At 41.2% G+C, this 17,618-nt stretch overlaps 1 protein-coding gene and 1 non-coding gene across 21 annotated transcripts in view; one reads left to right on the top strand and one right to left on the bottom strand.

Annotated features, from left to right (window-relative positions):
• Positions 1-17,618, top strand: part of NUP98 (nucleoporin 98 and 96 precursor) — a 121,851-nt gene that overhangs the window by 10,295 nt on the left and 93,938 nt on the right. For 14 of the 20 annotated variants that reach the window (XM_009459755.5, XM_016920221.4, XM_054661920.2 and 11 more), the window contains 6 exons: positions 5,410-5,513; positions 8,380-8,481; positions 8,588-8,764; positions 11,637-11,776; positions 13,932-14,039; positions 15,746-15,926. In XM_009459755.5, the coding sequence (XP_009458030.4) occupies positions 5,438-5,513; positions 8,380-8,481; positions 8,588-8,764; positions 11,637-11,776; positions 13,932-14,039; positions 15,746-15,926 (784 nt within the window). In that variant the 5' untranslated portion in view covers positions 5,410-5,437. Of the gene's footprint in view, positions 1-1,784; positions 1,906-5,409; positions 5,514-8,379; positions 8,482-8,587; positions 8,765-11,636; positions 11,777-13,931; positions 14,040-15,745; positions 15,927-17,618 lie in introns of all 20 variants that reach the window. The other 6 variants (XM_054661915.2, XM_054661919.2, XM_054661914.2 and 3 more) reach the window with 1 other exon arrangement.
• Positions 6,208-6,268, bottom strand: LOC112204869 (U7 small nuclear RNA). The gene has a single exon (XR_002938617.1). It is a non-coding gene; the product is annotated as a U7 small nuclear RNA (small nuclear RNA).

The following is a 17,618-nucleotide window of genomic DNA, read 5'->3' as shown; positions in this document are numbered from 1 at the left end:
GGAATGATCTTGGCTCACTGCAACCTCCGCCTTCCGGGTTCGAGCGACTCTCCTGCCTCAGTCTCTCGAGTAGCTGGGATTACAGGCATGCGCCACCGCTTCTGGCTAATGTTTGTATTTTTAGTAGAGACGGGGGTTTCACCCTATTGGCCAGTCTGGTCTCGAACTCCTGACCTTAGGTGATCTGCCCACCTTGGCCTTGCAAAGTGCCGGGATTATAGACCTTGAGCCACCGTGCCCGGCCTTAGAGAGGATATGATGTTCTAACCAAGGGAATGGCTTGATCAAAGATCTATCCTAGGGAGGATACTGTAAAACAGAAGGTTCCAGATAGTTTTGTTGGGATATGTTATTAGGTTACACTAGGCTAATTAATCTCTTCTTCCTGGAATTCCACCCAGCCTCCTTTCCCAGCCCTCTTTTCTTATCTAGGGCAAAAATTTTCATTCAGTTTAACTGTGTGTGATAATCCCTGGCTCTTCTAGTATTTTTGTGAAGATTAGATGAGAGGATGTATGAAAAAATGCTTTGTAAAGTAGGAAGTACTATACAGTCCATTCATCTAACAAATATTTATTGTTTTTGCTGTTTGCTGGCTTTGATACAAAGGAGTTTAATGAAGTGGAAAGGAAGAAACTACTTCCCATTTATGTCTGGAGTTAGCAGCAAATTGGAAATGTCTTGGGAAGCTTGCATAGTCTTTCAGATAGTCTTAAAGTTGACAGTTGCCTGGAGTTGTAAACGTTTTGACCACATTTCAGGATATCCACTACTTTTCTGGGTAGAAAACTAAGTTTTGTCATTGTACCCAGAGTTCACAGAGATCACAAAAGTTAGATATGTAAAACAGTATATCAGTGTATAGAACTTCAGTTTGGACAGTGTCAGAATATATGTCTGTCCATTGATTGGACTACTGGGTGTATTATAAGGCTACTTCTTGTATCTGAGAATCTGAATTATTAATTAGGAGATTTTTGAGCATAGAGGACAGAGTAAAATTAAGGATAAAGGTTTCTTTTCTATGTAACACTATTTCATTTTTCTTTTTAAATATATCAAAAAGAAAAACCTGCAGTGGGTATAAATAAGTCCATTCATAAAGAAAAAAAGGAGAAAGGTTAATCTTTGTTGTAAATTTCATCTTTGCCATGGGTATACCTTATAAATTATCCTTACTCCATAAAAGAGATTATTTCTGGTGACTAGAACTCCCATATTTGCCAGAGAAGTGTCTTTCCCTGATAGTGCTGGATCTGTAGTACCAATTGTTGGTTTTGTAGGTTCCCCATTTATAGTGAATGCAAGGTCATTTCCCTTTAATTGGCAATGTTCTTTCTCTAGGAGCTCTAGGCTCTAGACTCTAGAAGCATTGGCCGCTGGGGTCAACAATAGCTTTGTCTTGGGCAAAATAGATTCTTGTGCCTTAATTTGTTCCTTGTAAAATAGAGATAAAAATACCTACATCGTTGGATTCTTGGGAGGTTTACATGAGATAATTCATAAGCAGCATTAGAACAGTGCCTGGGACATAGTAAAAACTCAAATGTTATCTTGTATTCTTGGTGGGGGTTTCAGCTTGGGCCAGTTTAACATATTTGAAAGGATAAAGGCTCAAGTGTGATATGCCTTTAAACTTTAATGGGTTTATGTTCTGTCTCTAGGATTACTTTTTTTTTAATGGATTTTACTATATTTTTGGAGTAAAATCCAAATGGAATGGAAAATAGTTAATGCAAATATCTGCATTATCTAGATCTTTTGTTATTTGTTTGTTGAGACAGAGTCTCATCACTGTGTTGCCCAGACTGGAGTGCAGTGGCATGATCTCAACTAACTGCAACGTCTGCTTCCTGAGTTCAAGCGATTCTCCTGCCTCAGCCACCCGAGTAGCTGGAATCACAGGTGTGCACCACCACTATCAGCTGATTTGTGTTTTTTTAGTAGAGGCGGGGTTTTGCCATGTTGGCCAAGCTGGTCTCAAACTCTTGGCCTCAAGTGATCTGCCCACCTTGGCCTCCCAAAGTGCTGGGATTACAGGCATGAGCCACTGCATCCAGCCTTGTTATTGTTAATAGAGGAAGTAAAGTGTTACATGTTCTTTCTCTGATTATGTCAGTAGTCACAAACTGAAAACCCACAGGAACCAGACAGTTGATGTAAATGAGTGATAGTGGGTGGGTATTGTGGCACTTTGGAGAGTGCATGCTCTCACAGAAGAGAGGTAGATAGAGGGAATTGCTACTAAGCTTCAGCCTGTCATTGCCGTGAAGTGATTACAGTCATAGTTTGGTTAATTATCAGGTTCTTCATGAGAAGCCAAAAATCCGTTGGTTTTTTGGTTGTTTTTTTGTTTGTTTGTTTTTGCCATAACCGTATTTTTTTTTTTTATTCATTTATATTTTTTGAGACAGAGTCTCGCTGTGTTGCCCAGGCTGGAGTGCAGTGGCATGATCTCAGTTCACTGCAGGCTCCACCTCTGGGGTTCAAGCAATTCTCCTGTCTGAGCCTCCTGAGTAGCTGGGACGACAGGCGCCTGCCACCACACCCGGCTAATTTTTGTATTTTTAGTAGAGATGGGGGTTTCACCATGTTGGCCAGGCTGGTCTCGAACTTCTGGTCTCAGGTGATCTGCCCGCCTCTGCCTCCCAAAGTGTTGGAATTACAGGTGTGAGCCACCGCGCCCAGCCAAGGGTGTGCTTTAGAGTAACTTGAACTTTTTCTGAATGCAAATGTCTATACCCCAGCCCTAGACATTTTTGTTCAATATTTCTAGAATGGAGCCTGGGGGTTTGTATTTTTGTTTGTTTGCTTGCTTGCTGGAGTGCAGTGGCACCATTGTAGCTTGCTGCAGGCCTGAACTCCTGGGCTAAAGTGATTCTCTAGCTTCAACCTCACTAGTAGCTGGAGCTTCATACAGGTGTGCACCATGTTTTTTGTTTTGTTTTTTTTGTTTTGTTTTTGTTTTTTAGTAGAGACAGAGTCTTGCTGTGTTGTCCAAGCTTGTCTGGCTTTAAGCAGATCATCCTGCCTCAGCTTCCCAAAGCATTGGGATCTACAGATGTGAGCCAGTGTAACCAGCCAGAGTTTGTATTTTGAAAAGCTTGCCACTTAATTCTGATGTGGCCCTCTAGAACCACTGGTTTTAGTGAGCTTTGTTTAATCAAAGGAGTTACTCAGTTTTTGGATATTGAGATAAAGAACTTAAGTATTTAATTTTTTTTCCTAGGAAATTTCAGGAGAGAGAATATTTCTGTAAAGCATTTATTTAAGGGACAGCCTTATCTTTTTCAGTGTTGCACAAAATGTTTGGTTATTAGAATGACTGGAAGTGTTAGTGGGACACTAGAATTTGGGGAAGACCTCAAAATGCAATATTTAATTCTATTATGTGAACACGGCCTGAGTTTCCTAGAAGAAAAGACTACTCTTTACATACATTGTGTGGCTATAATAGAAAAATCATCATATCTGTCACAAAATCCAGATGAGCATGATTGACTGTTTTCAGAGTTTTTATACTGAAAGTAGTTTACTTATTAATTTATTGTCTGCTAGCAGATAAGAGGTAGCAGGCATCTAAATTTAAGGAAAATTTGTGGAGGGGGAAAGCTCTGAGTAAACTATGAAGCTATTTTTTTTTTTTTTTTTTTTTTTTTTAATTGATCATTCTTGGGTGTTTCACTATGAAGCTATTTTTATTCAGACGGGGGGAACCAAACTTTTCTTTGTAGGCGTTCTTGGAACAGTTTGGTCCAGTTCCTTAAATGACCGGGTGCATAGTTTGGATACAGGAGTAAAATAATTTATGTGAGGTGAGGGTTTTTGTTTTTGTTTTTGAGACAGAGTTTCATTCTTGTCACCCATGCTGGAGTACAATGGTGCGATCTCAGCTCACTGCAACCTCTGCCTCCCAGGTTCAAGCAGTTCTCCTGCCTCAGCCTCCCAAATAGCTGAGATTACAGGCATGCACCACCACGCCTGGCTAAATTTTGTATTTTTAGTAGAGACAGGGTTTCACCGTGTTGGCCAGGCTGGTCTTGAATTCCTGAGCTCAGGTGATCCACCCGCCTTGGCCTCCCAAAGTGCTGGGATTACAGGCGTGAGCCACCACGCCCAGCCAAGGTGAGCGTTTTTTTTATTTGTTTTTGAGACAGGGTCTCACCCTATCACCTTTGCTGGAGGGAAGTGGCATGATAATGGCTCACAGCAACCTCCACCTTCTGGGCTCAAGTGCTCCTCCCACCTCAGCCAACAGAGTAGCTGGGACTACAGTCCCATGTCACCACACCAGTCCAACTTTGATTTTTTGTAGACAGGGTTTCACCATGTTGCCCAGGCTGGTCTTGAACTCCTGGGCTCAAGCAGTCAGCCCGCTTCAGCCTCCCACGCTGTCAGGATTAGAGATGTGAGCCCACTGTGCCTGGCCAGAGGTGAGGGATTTTCATCAAAGGCTTTCTGTAATCTTAGAAGTAGAAGATAGATAAGTAGGGGACCATAGAGAATAGTCTTAAAACGTAATCTCAAAGAGAATGTCAGGGCACCAGAATCTCTGGGATTTAGAGATAGAAGGCGGGGCATGCATAATTTGAAAAACATTTACTATTACCATGTTTTATATCCCTCGAAGGTAGGGGAGAAAGAAACTTTATAATGCAAACTATGGAAAATAAAGCCTTGGCCGGGTGCGGTGGTTTGCGCCTGTAATCCCAGCACTTTGGTGGTGTAATCCCAGCACCCAGGTGGGTGGATCACTCGATCAGGAGTTTTTTTAAGACCAGCCTGGCCAACATGGTGAAACCCTGTCTCTACTAAAAATACAAATAATTAGACAGGCATGGTGACACACGCTTGTAATCCCAGGTACTCTGAGACTGAGGCAGGAGAATAACTTGAACCAAGGAGGAGGAGGTTGCAGTGAGCCACTGCACGTCCTTCTGTCTCAAAAAAAAAAAAAAAAGAAAGAAAAAGAAAACCTGACAAAAATGTTAGCTTTTTAGGTGGTTGGGTTAGCAGACTGTGGTTATAATTTTTGATGGATATGATTCATAACCTCCTACGAGGATCATATAAACATCTTGCCTTGTAGACCTGAAATATTTATTGATTAAAAAGGGGACTTAGGTTAAAAAAAAAAAAGATTGAAAACATTGTTTTAAATGGATGGTTAATGTTGGGATCTGAAGTTTAACCTCACATTATGAAGTTTAACCTTACTGTTCAGCTCAGGAACATTGTAGATTAAAGATCATTTTACAAGGTTTATTTTATCATACAGTTTGAGGATTTTGAATGAGAGTATATACTATAGTTCGAATAGGCCTAAGTTTGTGGAATGATAGATTTTCTAAAACAATTATATTCCATTTTGTGGTCTTTAAGAGAGTGATAATGTTTTCTTTTTCCCAGCTTTCTGAAACAAAGACTCATTTTGAAGATGTTTAACAAATCATTTGGAACACCCTTTGGGGGTGGCACAGGTGGCTTTGGCACAACTTCAACATTTGGACAGAGTAAGTTTTTAAAAAGGACAAAAGAGGGAGAAACCTTAATCTCCTCTTACTAAGAACAAATCCACTCTGATAAGCTTTAGGTGGGAATTTTATTTTTACTTTCATATTTATAACAAAGTCGTCTTGAAAAAATAACTAGGATAAGATCTCTTTAACAGTTTTTAAGAAAGTAGAAATAAATTCTAAGTTTTCATGGCCTTCTGCTGATTGTCAGTAGAAGATACTTAAAATATTTATATTATTTTGGTTGACAGAAAGTTATAATTTGTTACTAATTTTAAGAAAGTAGAAATAAATTCTAAGTTTTCATGGCCTTCTGCTGATTGTCAGTAGAAGATACTTAAAATATTTATATTATTTTGGTTGACAGAAAGTTATAATTTGTTACTAATTTTCAGACCAGAAAATAATTCTCTTAATGTTGAAGTCTAAAATGCAGTTATGAAATAACTGCCCTGGAATTTACCCTGTGAACATGATGTGACATTCATATGTCACAGAAATGTTAAAATGTGGAAGTGTCTAATTCCCATCAACCTCCGGAGATCTACCTCCCTTCCTACCCAGTATCGTGTATGACTAATTGCCTGAAGCAATCCTTATTTACATTTAAACTTTTTGTTAAAAAATTTTTTGGAGGTTTTTTTTTTTTTTTTTTTTTACCAGAAAGTCCACCCCCCTGCAAAAAAAAAAATTTGTTTCCCGTTGAAAGCCAGAAACCCTGCAAGACAAATTCTAAAAGAGCTGTGACACTTTGTTAAAAATGTTTATACTCATCCAAGTCTGGAAAGAATGGTATAATGAACTCTCATGTACTTATATCCCAACTTTAACAATCAGCATTTTCCCAGACTTGTTTTTATCTCTTTCTTTCCAGGAGGAGGAGAGCATCTTAACAGAATAAATTAAATCCCAGAAACTTTTCTCTCATTGATGAAATTTTTTTTTTTTTTTTTTTTTTTTGAGATAGGATCCTGCACTGTCACCGAGGCTGGAGTGCATTGGCTCTGTTATGGTTCACTACAGCCTCAACCTCCCAGACCCAAGCACTCCTCATACCTCAGCCTCCTAAGTAGCTAGGACCACAGTTGCACACCACCACGCCTGGCTCATCTTTCTCAGCTCGCTGTAATGTCTGCCTCCTGGGTTCAAGCAGTTCTCCTGCCTCAGCCTCCCGAGTAGCTGGGATGACAGGTGCATGGCACCATGCCCGGCTAATTTTTATATTTTTAATAGAGATGGGGTTTCACCATGTTGGCCAGGGTGGTCTCAAACTCCTGACCTCAAGCAATCTGCCCGCCTCGGCCTCCCAAAGTGCTGGGATTACAGGTGTGAGCCACTGCGCCTGGCCTCCTGGCTCATGTTTAAAATTTTTTGTAGAGGTGAGATCTTGCCGTGTTGCCCAGGCTAGTCTCCATGTCCAGAGCTCAAGCAGTTCTCCCACCTAAGCCTGCCAAAGCGAGGGGATTACAAGCATAAGCCACGGCACTGGGCTAAGGATTCTTTAAGAAGCATGACTAACAAGCCTCTATCATACCTAATAAAATTAATAATAGAGGAAGTTTTTCTTTTTCTTTTTTTTTTTTTTTTTGAGATGGAGTCTCGCTCTGTCACCCAGGATGGAGTGCGGTGGTGCGATCTCGGCTCACTGCGACTTCCGCCTCCTGGGTTCAAGCAATTCTCCTGCCTCAGCCTCCCCGGTAGCTGGGACTACAGGCACCCGCCACCAGGCCCGGCTAATTTTTTTTTTTTTTTTGTATTTTAAGTGGAGACGGGGTTTCACCGTGTTAGCCAGGATGGTCTTGATCTCCTGACCTCATGATCTGCTCGCCTCGGCCTCCCAAAGTGCTGGGGTTACAGGCGTGAGCCACCGCACCTGGCAGGGAAGTTTTCTTAAGTGGCTCCTGATCTCCTTTTTAAAGAATTCTACGTCCATGTCTGTGGTTTTTAACTAAAAGTGCCCATCACAGTCGCCTTTGGAAGTTTTTATTCAAAATATGTATCTCTCATCAAAAACTATGGAATTAGAATCTCTGGAGTTGAAACCTGAACGTGTATATTTTGAAAAAGCTTCCCAGGTTGTTCTGATGTGTTCCACTAGTGAAAGACCATTTATCTCAGTGACTACGGAGTGTCACTAATTTTTTTGAATTTTTAGTAAAGGCGGGATTTCACCATGTTGGTTAGGCTGGTCTTGAACTCCTGACCTCAAATGATTCGCCTGCCTCGGCCTCCCAAAGTGCTGGGATTACAGGTGTGAGCCACCGTGCCCGGCCAGCACTTTTTTTTTAACCTATGAACATCTGTAACTTTTATTGAAAAGTCACTCCTTTTGACTTTAAATTTTCATACTTCCCCTGGGGACATTGAATAAAATGTCTGTGGCTTGGTTTTTACTCTGTAATTCATACTCTTGATGAGATTTTGAAAAAATGTTTTTAATTAGACTAGTAGTTCAAATGCAGAATTTTTTTTTTTTTTTGAGACGGCGTTTCACACTTGTTGCCCAGGCTGGAGTGCAGTGGCACGATCTTGGCTCACCGAAACCTCTGCCTCCCAGATTCAAGCAATTCTCCTGCCTCAGCCTCCCTAGTAGCTGGGATTATAGGCATGTGCCACCACGCCCTTCTAATTTTGTATTTTTAGTAGAAACGGGGTTTCTCCATGTTGGTCAGGCTGGTCTTGAACTCCCGACCTCAGGTGATCCGCCCGCCTCAGCCTCCCAAAGTGCTGGGATTACAGGCGTGAGCCACCATGCACAGCCTCAAATGCAGAATTTTAAGAAATATTAAAATACCTTTTCATTTGGTCATCTTATGTAGATTTTATTCTAAATTCTAATTTACTCTGGATTTTGCTTTTTCAGATACTGGCTTTGGCACTACTAGTGGAGGGGCATTTGGAACATCTGCATTTGGTTCTAGCAACAATACTGGAGGCCTCTTTGGAAATTCACAGACTAAACCAGGTAGGGGCTTTATTTGTGATATAACTGGTTTGTTTGTAGCTAGTATAGGAATCGACTTAGTGGCTCTGATGTACTTAACTTTTTCCCTCCTTCTCCATCTCCTCAGGAGGATTGTTTGGAACCAGTTCGTTTAGCCAGCCAGCTACCTCCACAAGCACTGGCTTTGGGTTTGGTACATCAACAGGAACAGCAAATACCTTGTTTGGAACTGCAAGCACAGGGACCAGTCTTTTCTCATCCCAAAACAATGCCTTTGCACAAAATAAACCAACTGGCTTTGGCAGTAAGTAGGACATCACTGGAGTTCTGCATCTAATAATTTGGTTTGCTTATTGAATGTGTTGTCTTTTCTCCGTTTTTCTATGTTCATCTACCTTCTTTTCCTACTAAATGGCAAAAATATGGGAAGAGGAAAACTTCAATATGTACTGAAAAGGTTAATAGGCTGGAAAGGAAGAGAGTATGTACATTTCTATAAGGATAGAAATTTGAAGCACTGTTATTTAAGGGATATGCAGAGGAAGAGCTTCCTGATGCAAAATGGCTAGAGAAAGGATGAAAAGCCAGGTCAGAGTAGTGTAGTTCATGTTAAGATGGGAGAATTTCAAGGAGGAATGTGTTATAGTCAGCCGTATTGTGCTGCAGAGGCACCTTCTTCTTGTCTCTGTTTTATATTTGGTATGAAGAGACTAGAGCAGGAATGACATAATGGACGTGACATGGTTACTCCTCCATTCTTTGTCTATGGCAGATGTTTTTAGTTGATGACTTTTTTCACTTTAAGTCCAAACATGACTTGGGGATACTTCTCCACACAGCACTGTGCTTTGAGCCAACCACTGCTAGTTCATCAGGTATGCTTTATCAAGTGATGCCATTCCTGGCACAAGAGTATGGAAGAATGAATAGTTAGCCAGCCATCAGTATTTTCTTTCTTTCTTTTTTTTTTTTTTTTTGAGATGGAGTCTCGCTCTGTCACCCAGGCTGGAGTGCAGTGGCGCAATCTCGGCTCATTGTGAGCTGTGCCTCCTGGGTTCATGCCATTCTCCTGCCTCAGCCTCCCGAGTAGCTGGGACTACAGGCGCCTGCCACCATGCGCGGCTAATTTTTTTGTATTTTTTGTGGAGACGGGGTTTCACCGTGTTAGCCAGGATGGTCTCAATCTCCTGACCTCGTGTTCCATCTGCCTCAGCCTCCCAAAGTGCTAGGATTACAGGTGTGAGCCACCGCGCCTGGCCTGCCATCAGTATTTTCCAGAGGGAAAGCTGTTGGTATAACATTGAAATATTTAGCCATAACAATATATAATGCAGTCTGAAGTACTAATTCAAAAGAAATATGCCTATTTGCTTTAAACTATATATTAAGACATGTTTTAGAAAGAAGTAATAGCAGTTTGCCAGTGAGAAATCATAGTACTGTTTAACCTGGTAATTAGGATGTTACTAATTCTAAATATTGGCATATAAATTTCTTTGCTTAGCGACATTTCTGGCACCATATGTATAACTTCTTTTTTTTTTTTTTTTTTTTTGAGACGGAGTCTTGATCTGTTACCCGGGCTGGAGTGCAGTGGCGCAATCTCTGCTCACTGCAACCTCCGCCTCCCCAGTTTAAGCGAGTCTCCTGCCTCAGCCTCCCGAGTAGTTGGGCCTACAGGCGCCCGCCATCATGCCTGGCTAATTTTTGTATTTTTAGTAGAGATGGGGTTTCACCATATTGGCCAGGCTGGTCTCGAACTCCTGACCTTGTGATCCACCCGCCTTGGCCTCCCAAAGTGCTGGGATTACAGGAGTGAGCCACCGCGCCTGGCATAACTTCTTTAGAAGTAGTGTCTCTCATACTTTCAGCAATATATTCCTTAGCAGCAATTAAATTCATTTATGAGTAATTTTTTTTTAAACTCAGCTTTTTGGAAAAGTAAAGTAATCCAAGGATTTGCTATTTCTTTATTAGTTTCTGTAAAGTAATTGACAGTGGCTGCTAATTTTTCTGAAATTTTGGGGGGTGAAATTTTACATTAACCTATATTTGATTTCTCTAATAGGACCACTTGTATATTCTAAAGTTTTTGGTTATGTGTAGGTATATGTTATAATGTATGTAAATAAAATGTACTGTGACCACTCTTGAAGTCTGTGACAAGATGTTTTCAGAAAGACAAGTTCATTCAGCATGTAGTTAAATGAGAAAGGGAGAAATGAGATAAAATTTATGATGAAACAAAGTATTTCTTTTAAGTTGTCTTCCAAGTGTGACCTTAGGGCTTTATGGACACTTAGCTGACCAAAGGATTCAGACTTTGTTTCACTTGAAAGTTGTGAGCCTGGAAGTACGTATCTTTCTGTATGAAATTTCTATTTGGGCCGGGCACTGTGGCTCACACCTGTAATCCCAGCACTTTGGGAGGCATAGGTGGATGGATCACGAGGTCAGGAGATCGAGACCATCCTGGCTAACACAGTGAAATCCCATCTCTACTTAAAAAAAAAAAAAAATACAAAAAATTAGCCGGGTTTGGTGGCGGGCACCTGTAGTCCCAGCTACTCAGGAGGCTGAGGCAGGAGAATGGCGTCAACCTGGGAGGTGGAGGTTGCAGTGAGCTGAGATCGCGCCACTGCACTCCAGCCTGGGCTACACAGCGAGACTCCGTCTCAAAAAAAAAAAAAAAAGAAAAGAAATTTCTATTTGAATATATTTGCTTGGGAGATTTGAAAGGTAAAAAATTTCAGGATATGAGATCAGGTGCAGTGGCTCACACCTGTAATCCCAACACTTTAGGATTTCGAGGTAGGAGGATTGCTTGAGCCCAGGAGTTTGAGACTAGCCTGAGCAACATGGCAAAAGGCAGTCTCTACAAAAATTAAAAAAAAAAATTAGCTGGGTGTGGTGGCGCATGCCTGTGGTCCCAGCTACTTGGGAGGCTGAGGGAGGAGTATTGCTTGAGCCTGTGAGGTCAAGGCTGCAGTGAGCTGTGATTGCACCACTGCACTCCATCCTAGGAGACAGAGCAAGACCCTGTCTCAAAAAAAAAAAAAAAAAAAAAATGAGGAAGTGAAGTACTGTGACGCTAGTGCCACAGCCCAATTCCAATGCATCTTATACATTCTTAAATTTCTTACTGTTACCATCTCATTTTTCTTTCTTATTTTTAGATTTTGGAACCAGTACTAGCAGTGGAGGACTCTTTGGAACCACAAATACCACCTCTAATCCTTTTGGCAGCACATCTGGCTCCCTCTTTGGGCCAAGTAGTTTTACAGCTGCTCCTACTGGGACTACTATTAAATTTAACGTATGTATTTTCTTCCAATCTTTGTGGAATGTTTTTTCCCGCACGTATATTTCTTTGCAGGATGAACTGTAAAATTGCTTCTCTTTCCAGCTTAGCTTGACACTGCCTGAACGATGTGTTAAAGACAAAATCTATAAATAGTTGTATAGTAGACAGGAAAACTTGTGAAATGTAAATCTAGATTATGATGTATATTTGAATTAGGCTCATCCCAATAAAATTTGTATTTATAAAACTTTATTATAATCTGGTGTAAGGTAGAATTTGAATTTACTGTGTTAAGAATTTGCTCCTGAATGGTCAACTGTTGAGTTTTCTTTTTTTTTTTTTTGTTATTTTGTGTTTTTAAGATGGAGTTTCGCTCTTGTTGCCCAGGCTGGAGTGTGGTGGTGCAATCTCAGCTCACTGCAACCTCTACCTCCTGGGTTCAAGTGATTCTCCTGCCTACGCCTCCTGAGTAGCTGTGATTACAAGAGTCCACCACCATACCCAGCTAATTTTTTTGTAGTTTTTTGTAGTAGAGATGGCGTTTCACCATGGTGGCCAGGCTGGTCTCGAACTGCTGACCTCAGGTGATCTGCCCACCTCTGCCTCCCAAAGTGTTGGGATTACAGGCATGAGCCACCATGCCCGGCCTGGTCAACTAATCTTTATGGGAATAAAGAATAGGGGGCAAATAAGAGTAACTCATCAGCATTCTGTACCCAATGAAAAATACAGGTTTTGTTGATGAAATGGCTAAATGGGGCTGTAAAGTTTATTGTGTATGTGTTCTTTTTTTGAGAGGGATTGGGTGGAGGGCTAGAGTGGAGGATTTTGTTTACAGAAACATGTGGAATGCCACTTGATGTAAATATTTGGGGGATTCTTAGGGTATGCTGGAGGTGCAGTTAGCCTAATGGAAATCTTTGGCAGAAATAAAACTTGTTAAAATATACTCCAGAAAATGAAGAATTTGTCAGGTAAATTGGTTAATTCATAGTACTAAATTTACAACCCCGAATTTGAAGTTAAAACATAAAATGATAGTGAAGAATACTGTGTGATGCCCTTTGGAAAGTGCAGTAGTTGAGAAAACTGGCAATACCAGCAGGAATCGTTAGTTTTACTTATTGTGCCTTTTTCCTTGTAAGGTTATCGGGGAAAAGGTTTCCATATTTCTTTTTTTTCTTTTTTTTTTTTTTGGAGACAGAGTCAGCCAGACGGGAGCGCAGTGGTGCAATCTTGGCTCACCGCAACCTCTGCCTCCTGGTTCAAGCGATTCTGCTGCCTCAACCTCCCAAGTAGCTGGGATTACAGGCACCCACCCAAGCTAATTTTTGTATTTGTAGTAGAGATGGGGTTTCACCATGTTGGCCAGGCTGGTCTTGAACTCCTGACCTCAAGTGATCCACCCGCCTCGGCCTCCCAAAGTGCTGGGACTGCAGGTGTGAGCCACTGCGCCTGGCCAGTTTCTGTTTTGTTGTTGTTGTTGTTGTTTTTTGAGATGGAGTCTCACTCTGTCGCCCAGGCCAGAGTGCAGTGGCACGGTCTTGGCTCACTGCAACCTCCGCTTCTCGGATTCAAGCGATTCTCCTGCCTCAGCCTCCTGAGTAGCTGGGACTACAGGTGCACGCTACCACGCCTGGCTCATTTTTATTTTTTATTTTTTTATTTTTTAGTAGAGACGGGGTTTCACCTTATTAGCCAGGCTGGTCTCGAACTCCTGACCTCATGATCCACCCGCCTCGGCCTCCCAGAGTGCTAGGATTACAGGCGTGAGCCACCGCGCCTGGCCCTCCGTATTTTTTTAATGCAGCATTACAGGGCGGAGTAGAAAGGAGAACTTAGATATAGAGGTTTAAAGGTATATATTGGGTAAAGCTTTCTTTATGCATAATATTACATGTATTTTAGCATGTAATTGGATGGCTGGGGTTATGGGATTAATCCCTGCGTTTGTGATTACTTTGTTACTAAGATTGATTTATTCAGATAACCTTGATGTAGGGAGAGATCAGAAATGGCAGTATATTTAATCAAGCACCCTTGAAACCATCTCAGTATAAAAGACCTGGGGGGACTAGTTTTAGAGTTCAGTGGTTGAGAAATTGTATCTGAGAGAGTAGGAATGTAAAACTTGGACCTACAAATTTGCCTTTATTTAACTTTGCAGCCTCCAACTGGTACAGATACTATGGTCAAAGCTGGAGTTAGCACTAACATAAGTACCAAGCACCAGTGTATTACTGCTATGAAAGAATATGAAAGCAAGTCACTAGAGGTCAGTAAAATACAATACAGAATGTCAGTCTAACCTTTTGATTTTATTGGAATGCAGCTTTTAAAAATGGTTTTGATTTTCTTTAGGATAGAGTGGTTCAGTTTGGGTTTATGTAAAAAATTAACATTAACCAAATTATTTTTAAAAATCAAGTATTATTTATAGATATCTGCTTGTTTAGGCAGGGATAATATTCAGGGGTATGTGAAGGTCTAGCACCCCTAATGGTCTTTTTTTTTTTTGAGATGGGCTTTTTTGCCCAGGCTGGAATGCAGTGACACAATCACAGCTCACTGCAGTCTCAGCTTCCCAGGCTTCACGTCCTTAGCCTCCGAAGTAGGTGGGACCACTGGCATGTGCCCCACGCCCAGCTAATTTTTAAAAATTTTTTTGTAGAGGTGAGGTCTCACTATGTTGCTCAGGCCGGTCTCAGACTCCTGAGCTCAAGCGATTTTTCTTCCTCAGCCTCCCAATTTGCTGGGATAACAGGCATGAGCCACTGAGCCCAGTCTAATCATCTGTTCTGATTGGATGTTGCTTCTGTTACACTGGGCAATGTGTATGCATGCATATGAAGGTGTTTTTAGTAAAATTATGCAAAGTACAGCTTAATAAAAGTTGGGTTTTTTTTGTTTTGTTTTTGTTTTGTTTTTGAGACAGCATCTCACTCCGTCACCCAGGCTGGTGTGCAGTGGCACATCTTGGCTCACTACAACCTCCACCTCCCAGGTTCAAGCAATTCTCGTGCCTCAGCCTCCCTAGTAGCTTGGATTACAGGTGTGGGCCACCACACACAGCTAATTTTTTTTTTTTTTTTTGAGACGAGTCTTGCTCTGTTGCCTAGGCTGGAGTGCAGTGGCGTGATCTCAGCTCACTACAATCTCTGCCTCCTGGATTTAAGCAGTCTCCTGCCTCAGCCTCCTGAGTAGCTGGGATTGCAGCTGCACGCCACTATGCCCAGCTAATTTTTGTATTTTTAGTAGAGATGGGATTTTGCTACGTTGGCCGGGCTGTTCTTGAACCCTGGCCTTGTGATCTGTCCACCTCAGCCTCCCAAAGTGCTGGGATTACAGGCATGAGCTGCAGCGCCCAGGCACATTATGTACTTTTTAATGGCTGTCTTTGAACATTGAGATAGTCATCCATGTTGTTGCATGAAGTCAGTTTGTTCATTCTTATTGCTTATGTAGTAGGTTGTTGTACATTTTGATAGTCATTCATGATTATAGTGATTGCTTCTTTCTACATACCAAACTATGCTTACTTTATTGGGCTGTGCCAGGAACATCCGGACTTGAGACAAAATTGATAAACTTTATTCTTTTTCTAAATTTTTTGCCCCACAGAATCTACATATGTTAATTCACTATAATTTTTATTTTTATTTTATTTTTATATTTTAGGGCTGGGGAGAGTTAGGATTATTTTATGACATTTTACCAAAAGAGTGTATTGTTTGTGAAAGAAAACTGAGATTAAGATATTGACTCTTTGGCTTGTAGTTTTATGATAATTATGGTATGGATTTTAGTGTCTATTGGAAATGTTTTTCTGTAATGATATAATGTCATTCCTTAGTTTTCTCTTTTTTAGTTATGGTTCCTATGTGAACATAGAACTTGAATACTAAATTCAAGTATTTAGCCTCCTAAATAATTATTTTTAGCTGCATGTTAAGATTAGAAATATGTTTTCCCTCCCTTCAGGAACTTCGTTTAGAGGATTATCAGGCTAACAGGAAGGGCCCACAGAACCAGGTGGGAGCAGGTACCACAACTGGCTTGTTTGGGTCTTCTCCAGCCACTTCCAGTGCAACAGGACTCTTCAGCTCCTCCACCACTAATTCAGGCTTTGCATATGGTCAGAACAAAACTGCCTTTGGAACTAGTAAGCACTTGATATCATGTTAGATTATACTGAGGAGAGACAGATAACTAAAACTAAAACATAATTGCCATTTTGGGATAAGTGCTATGGAGAAAAATAATAATTCAGGGATACCATAGGAATAGCGAGGAATGCCTGGATGTATGTGGGGAAAGGGAGAAAGACAGTTTAAGATGAAGACGACTAAGGAATGCTTCAGAGGAGAAGGTGATGTTTGAGCAGTGACGTATCTGAAGAAGATGAAGGAGCAAGTTGTACAGATTTCTGGGGGAAGAACATTCCAGCTAGTGGAAACTGAGTCTAAAAACTCTGAGTTTTTGCCATTTGAAGAGAGGGCAAGGGAAAATACTGGGGGATATAGGGGCCATATTTTATACGACTTTGTAGGCCAATATCAAGACTTGAATTTTTATTTGATTTAGGAAATCCTGAAAGTTGTTTTGAAAGAGAAGTCATGTGATTGTGAGTGAAGGATGATTCTGAAGTCTCCTATATTGACAGTAGATTGTAAGAGTAGAAACAAATTACTTAGAAAGCTATTATCAACATAAGAGGTGTTAGTGTCTTGGACAAGGATGGAAAAGAGGCCAAGTGTGGTGGCTCACGCCTGCAATCCTAGCACTTTGGGAGGCCAAGGCAGGTGGGTTGCTTGAGGTCAGGAGTTCAAGACTAGCCTGGCCAACATGGTAAAACCCTGCCTGTACTAAAAATATGAAAATTAGCCAGGCGTGGTGACAAGCACCTGTAATCCCAACTACTTGGGAGGCTGAGGCAGGAGAATTGCTTGAACCTGGGAGGCAGAGGTTGCAGTGATCTGAGATCACACCATTGCACTCCAGCCTGGGTGACAGCAAGACTCCATCTCTAAATAAAAAGGATGGAATAGAAAAAAGATGAGGTTCTGGACCCAGTTTGATTATAGAACTGATGGAATTTGCCAATGCATTGGTTTAATGTGGGATGTGAAAGAGGAGTTAAAGATGATGATTAATTTACTTTACAAAAATACTACTTTTGCAAAAGTAATGCACATATATGATACAAAGTTCACAAAATACAGAAAACTAAATAACCAGAGGTTATATACTTGCCTTATACACTTTCCCCAGCCACCAGTTTGCCTCTGTAGAGAAAAGCAAAAATTACAGCTTTTCATAGCCTTCTAAAGAGATGTACACACACACACACACACACACACACACAAATACGTATTTATCTAAGTTATATTTAACCTACTTTTTCTTTTCTTTTCTTTTTTCTTGAGACAGGGTTTTAGGGTCTTACTACTGTCGCTCATGCTGGAGTGCAGTGGTGTGATCAGGGCTCACTGCAGCCCTGATTTCCTGGGCTCAGGTGATTCTCCTACCTCAGCCACCCTACAGGCATGTGCCACCACACCCGACTAATTTTATTTTATTTTTTTGAGATGGAGTCTCACTGTTGCCCAAGCTGGAGTGCAGTGCAACCTCCAATTCCCAGGTTCAAGCGATTCTTCTGCCTCAGCCTCCCAAGGAGTTGGGATTACAGGCACCCGCCACCATGCCTGGCCAATTTTTTATATTTTTAATAGAGTTGGGGTTTCACCATGTTGGCCAGGCTGGTCTCGAACCCCTGACCTCAGGCTATTAACCAGCCTCGGCCTCCCAAAGCGCTGGGATTATAGGCGTGAGCCATGGTGCCAGCCCTAATTTT

The sequence above is a fragment of the Pan troglodytes genome, chromosome 9 (genome assembly GCF_028858775.2).
Source record: "Pan troglodytes isolate AG18354 chromosome 9, NHGRI_mPanTro3-v2.0_pri, whole genome shotgun sequence".
NCBI lineage: Eukaryota > Metazoa > Chordata > Mammalia > Primates > Hominidae > Pan > Pan troglodytes.
Note: the sequence above shows the minus strand (reverse complement) of the source record. Positions and strands in the feature narration are given on the sequence as shown.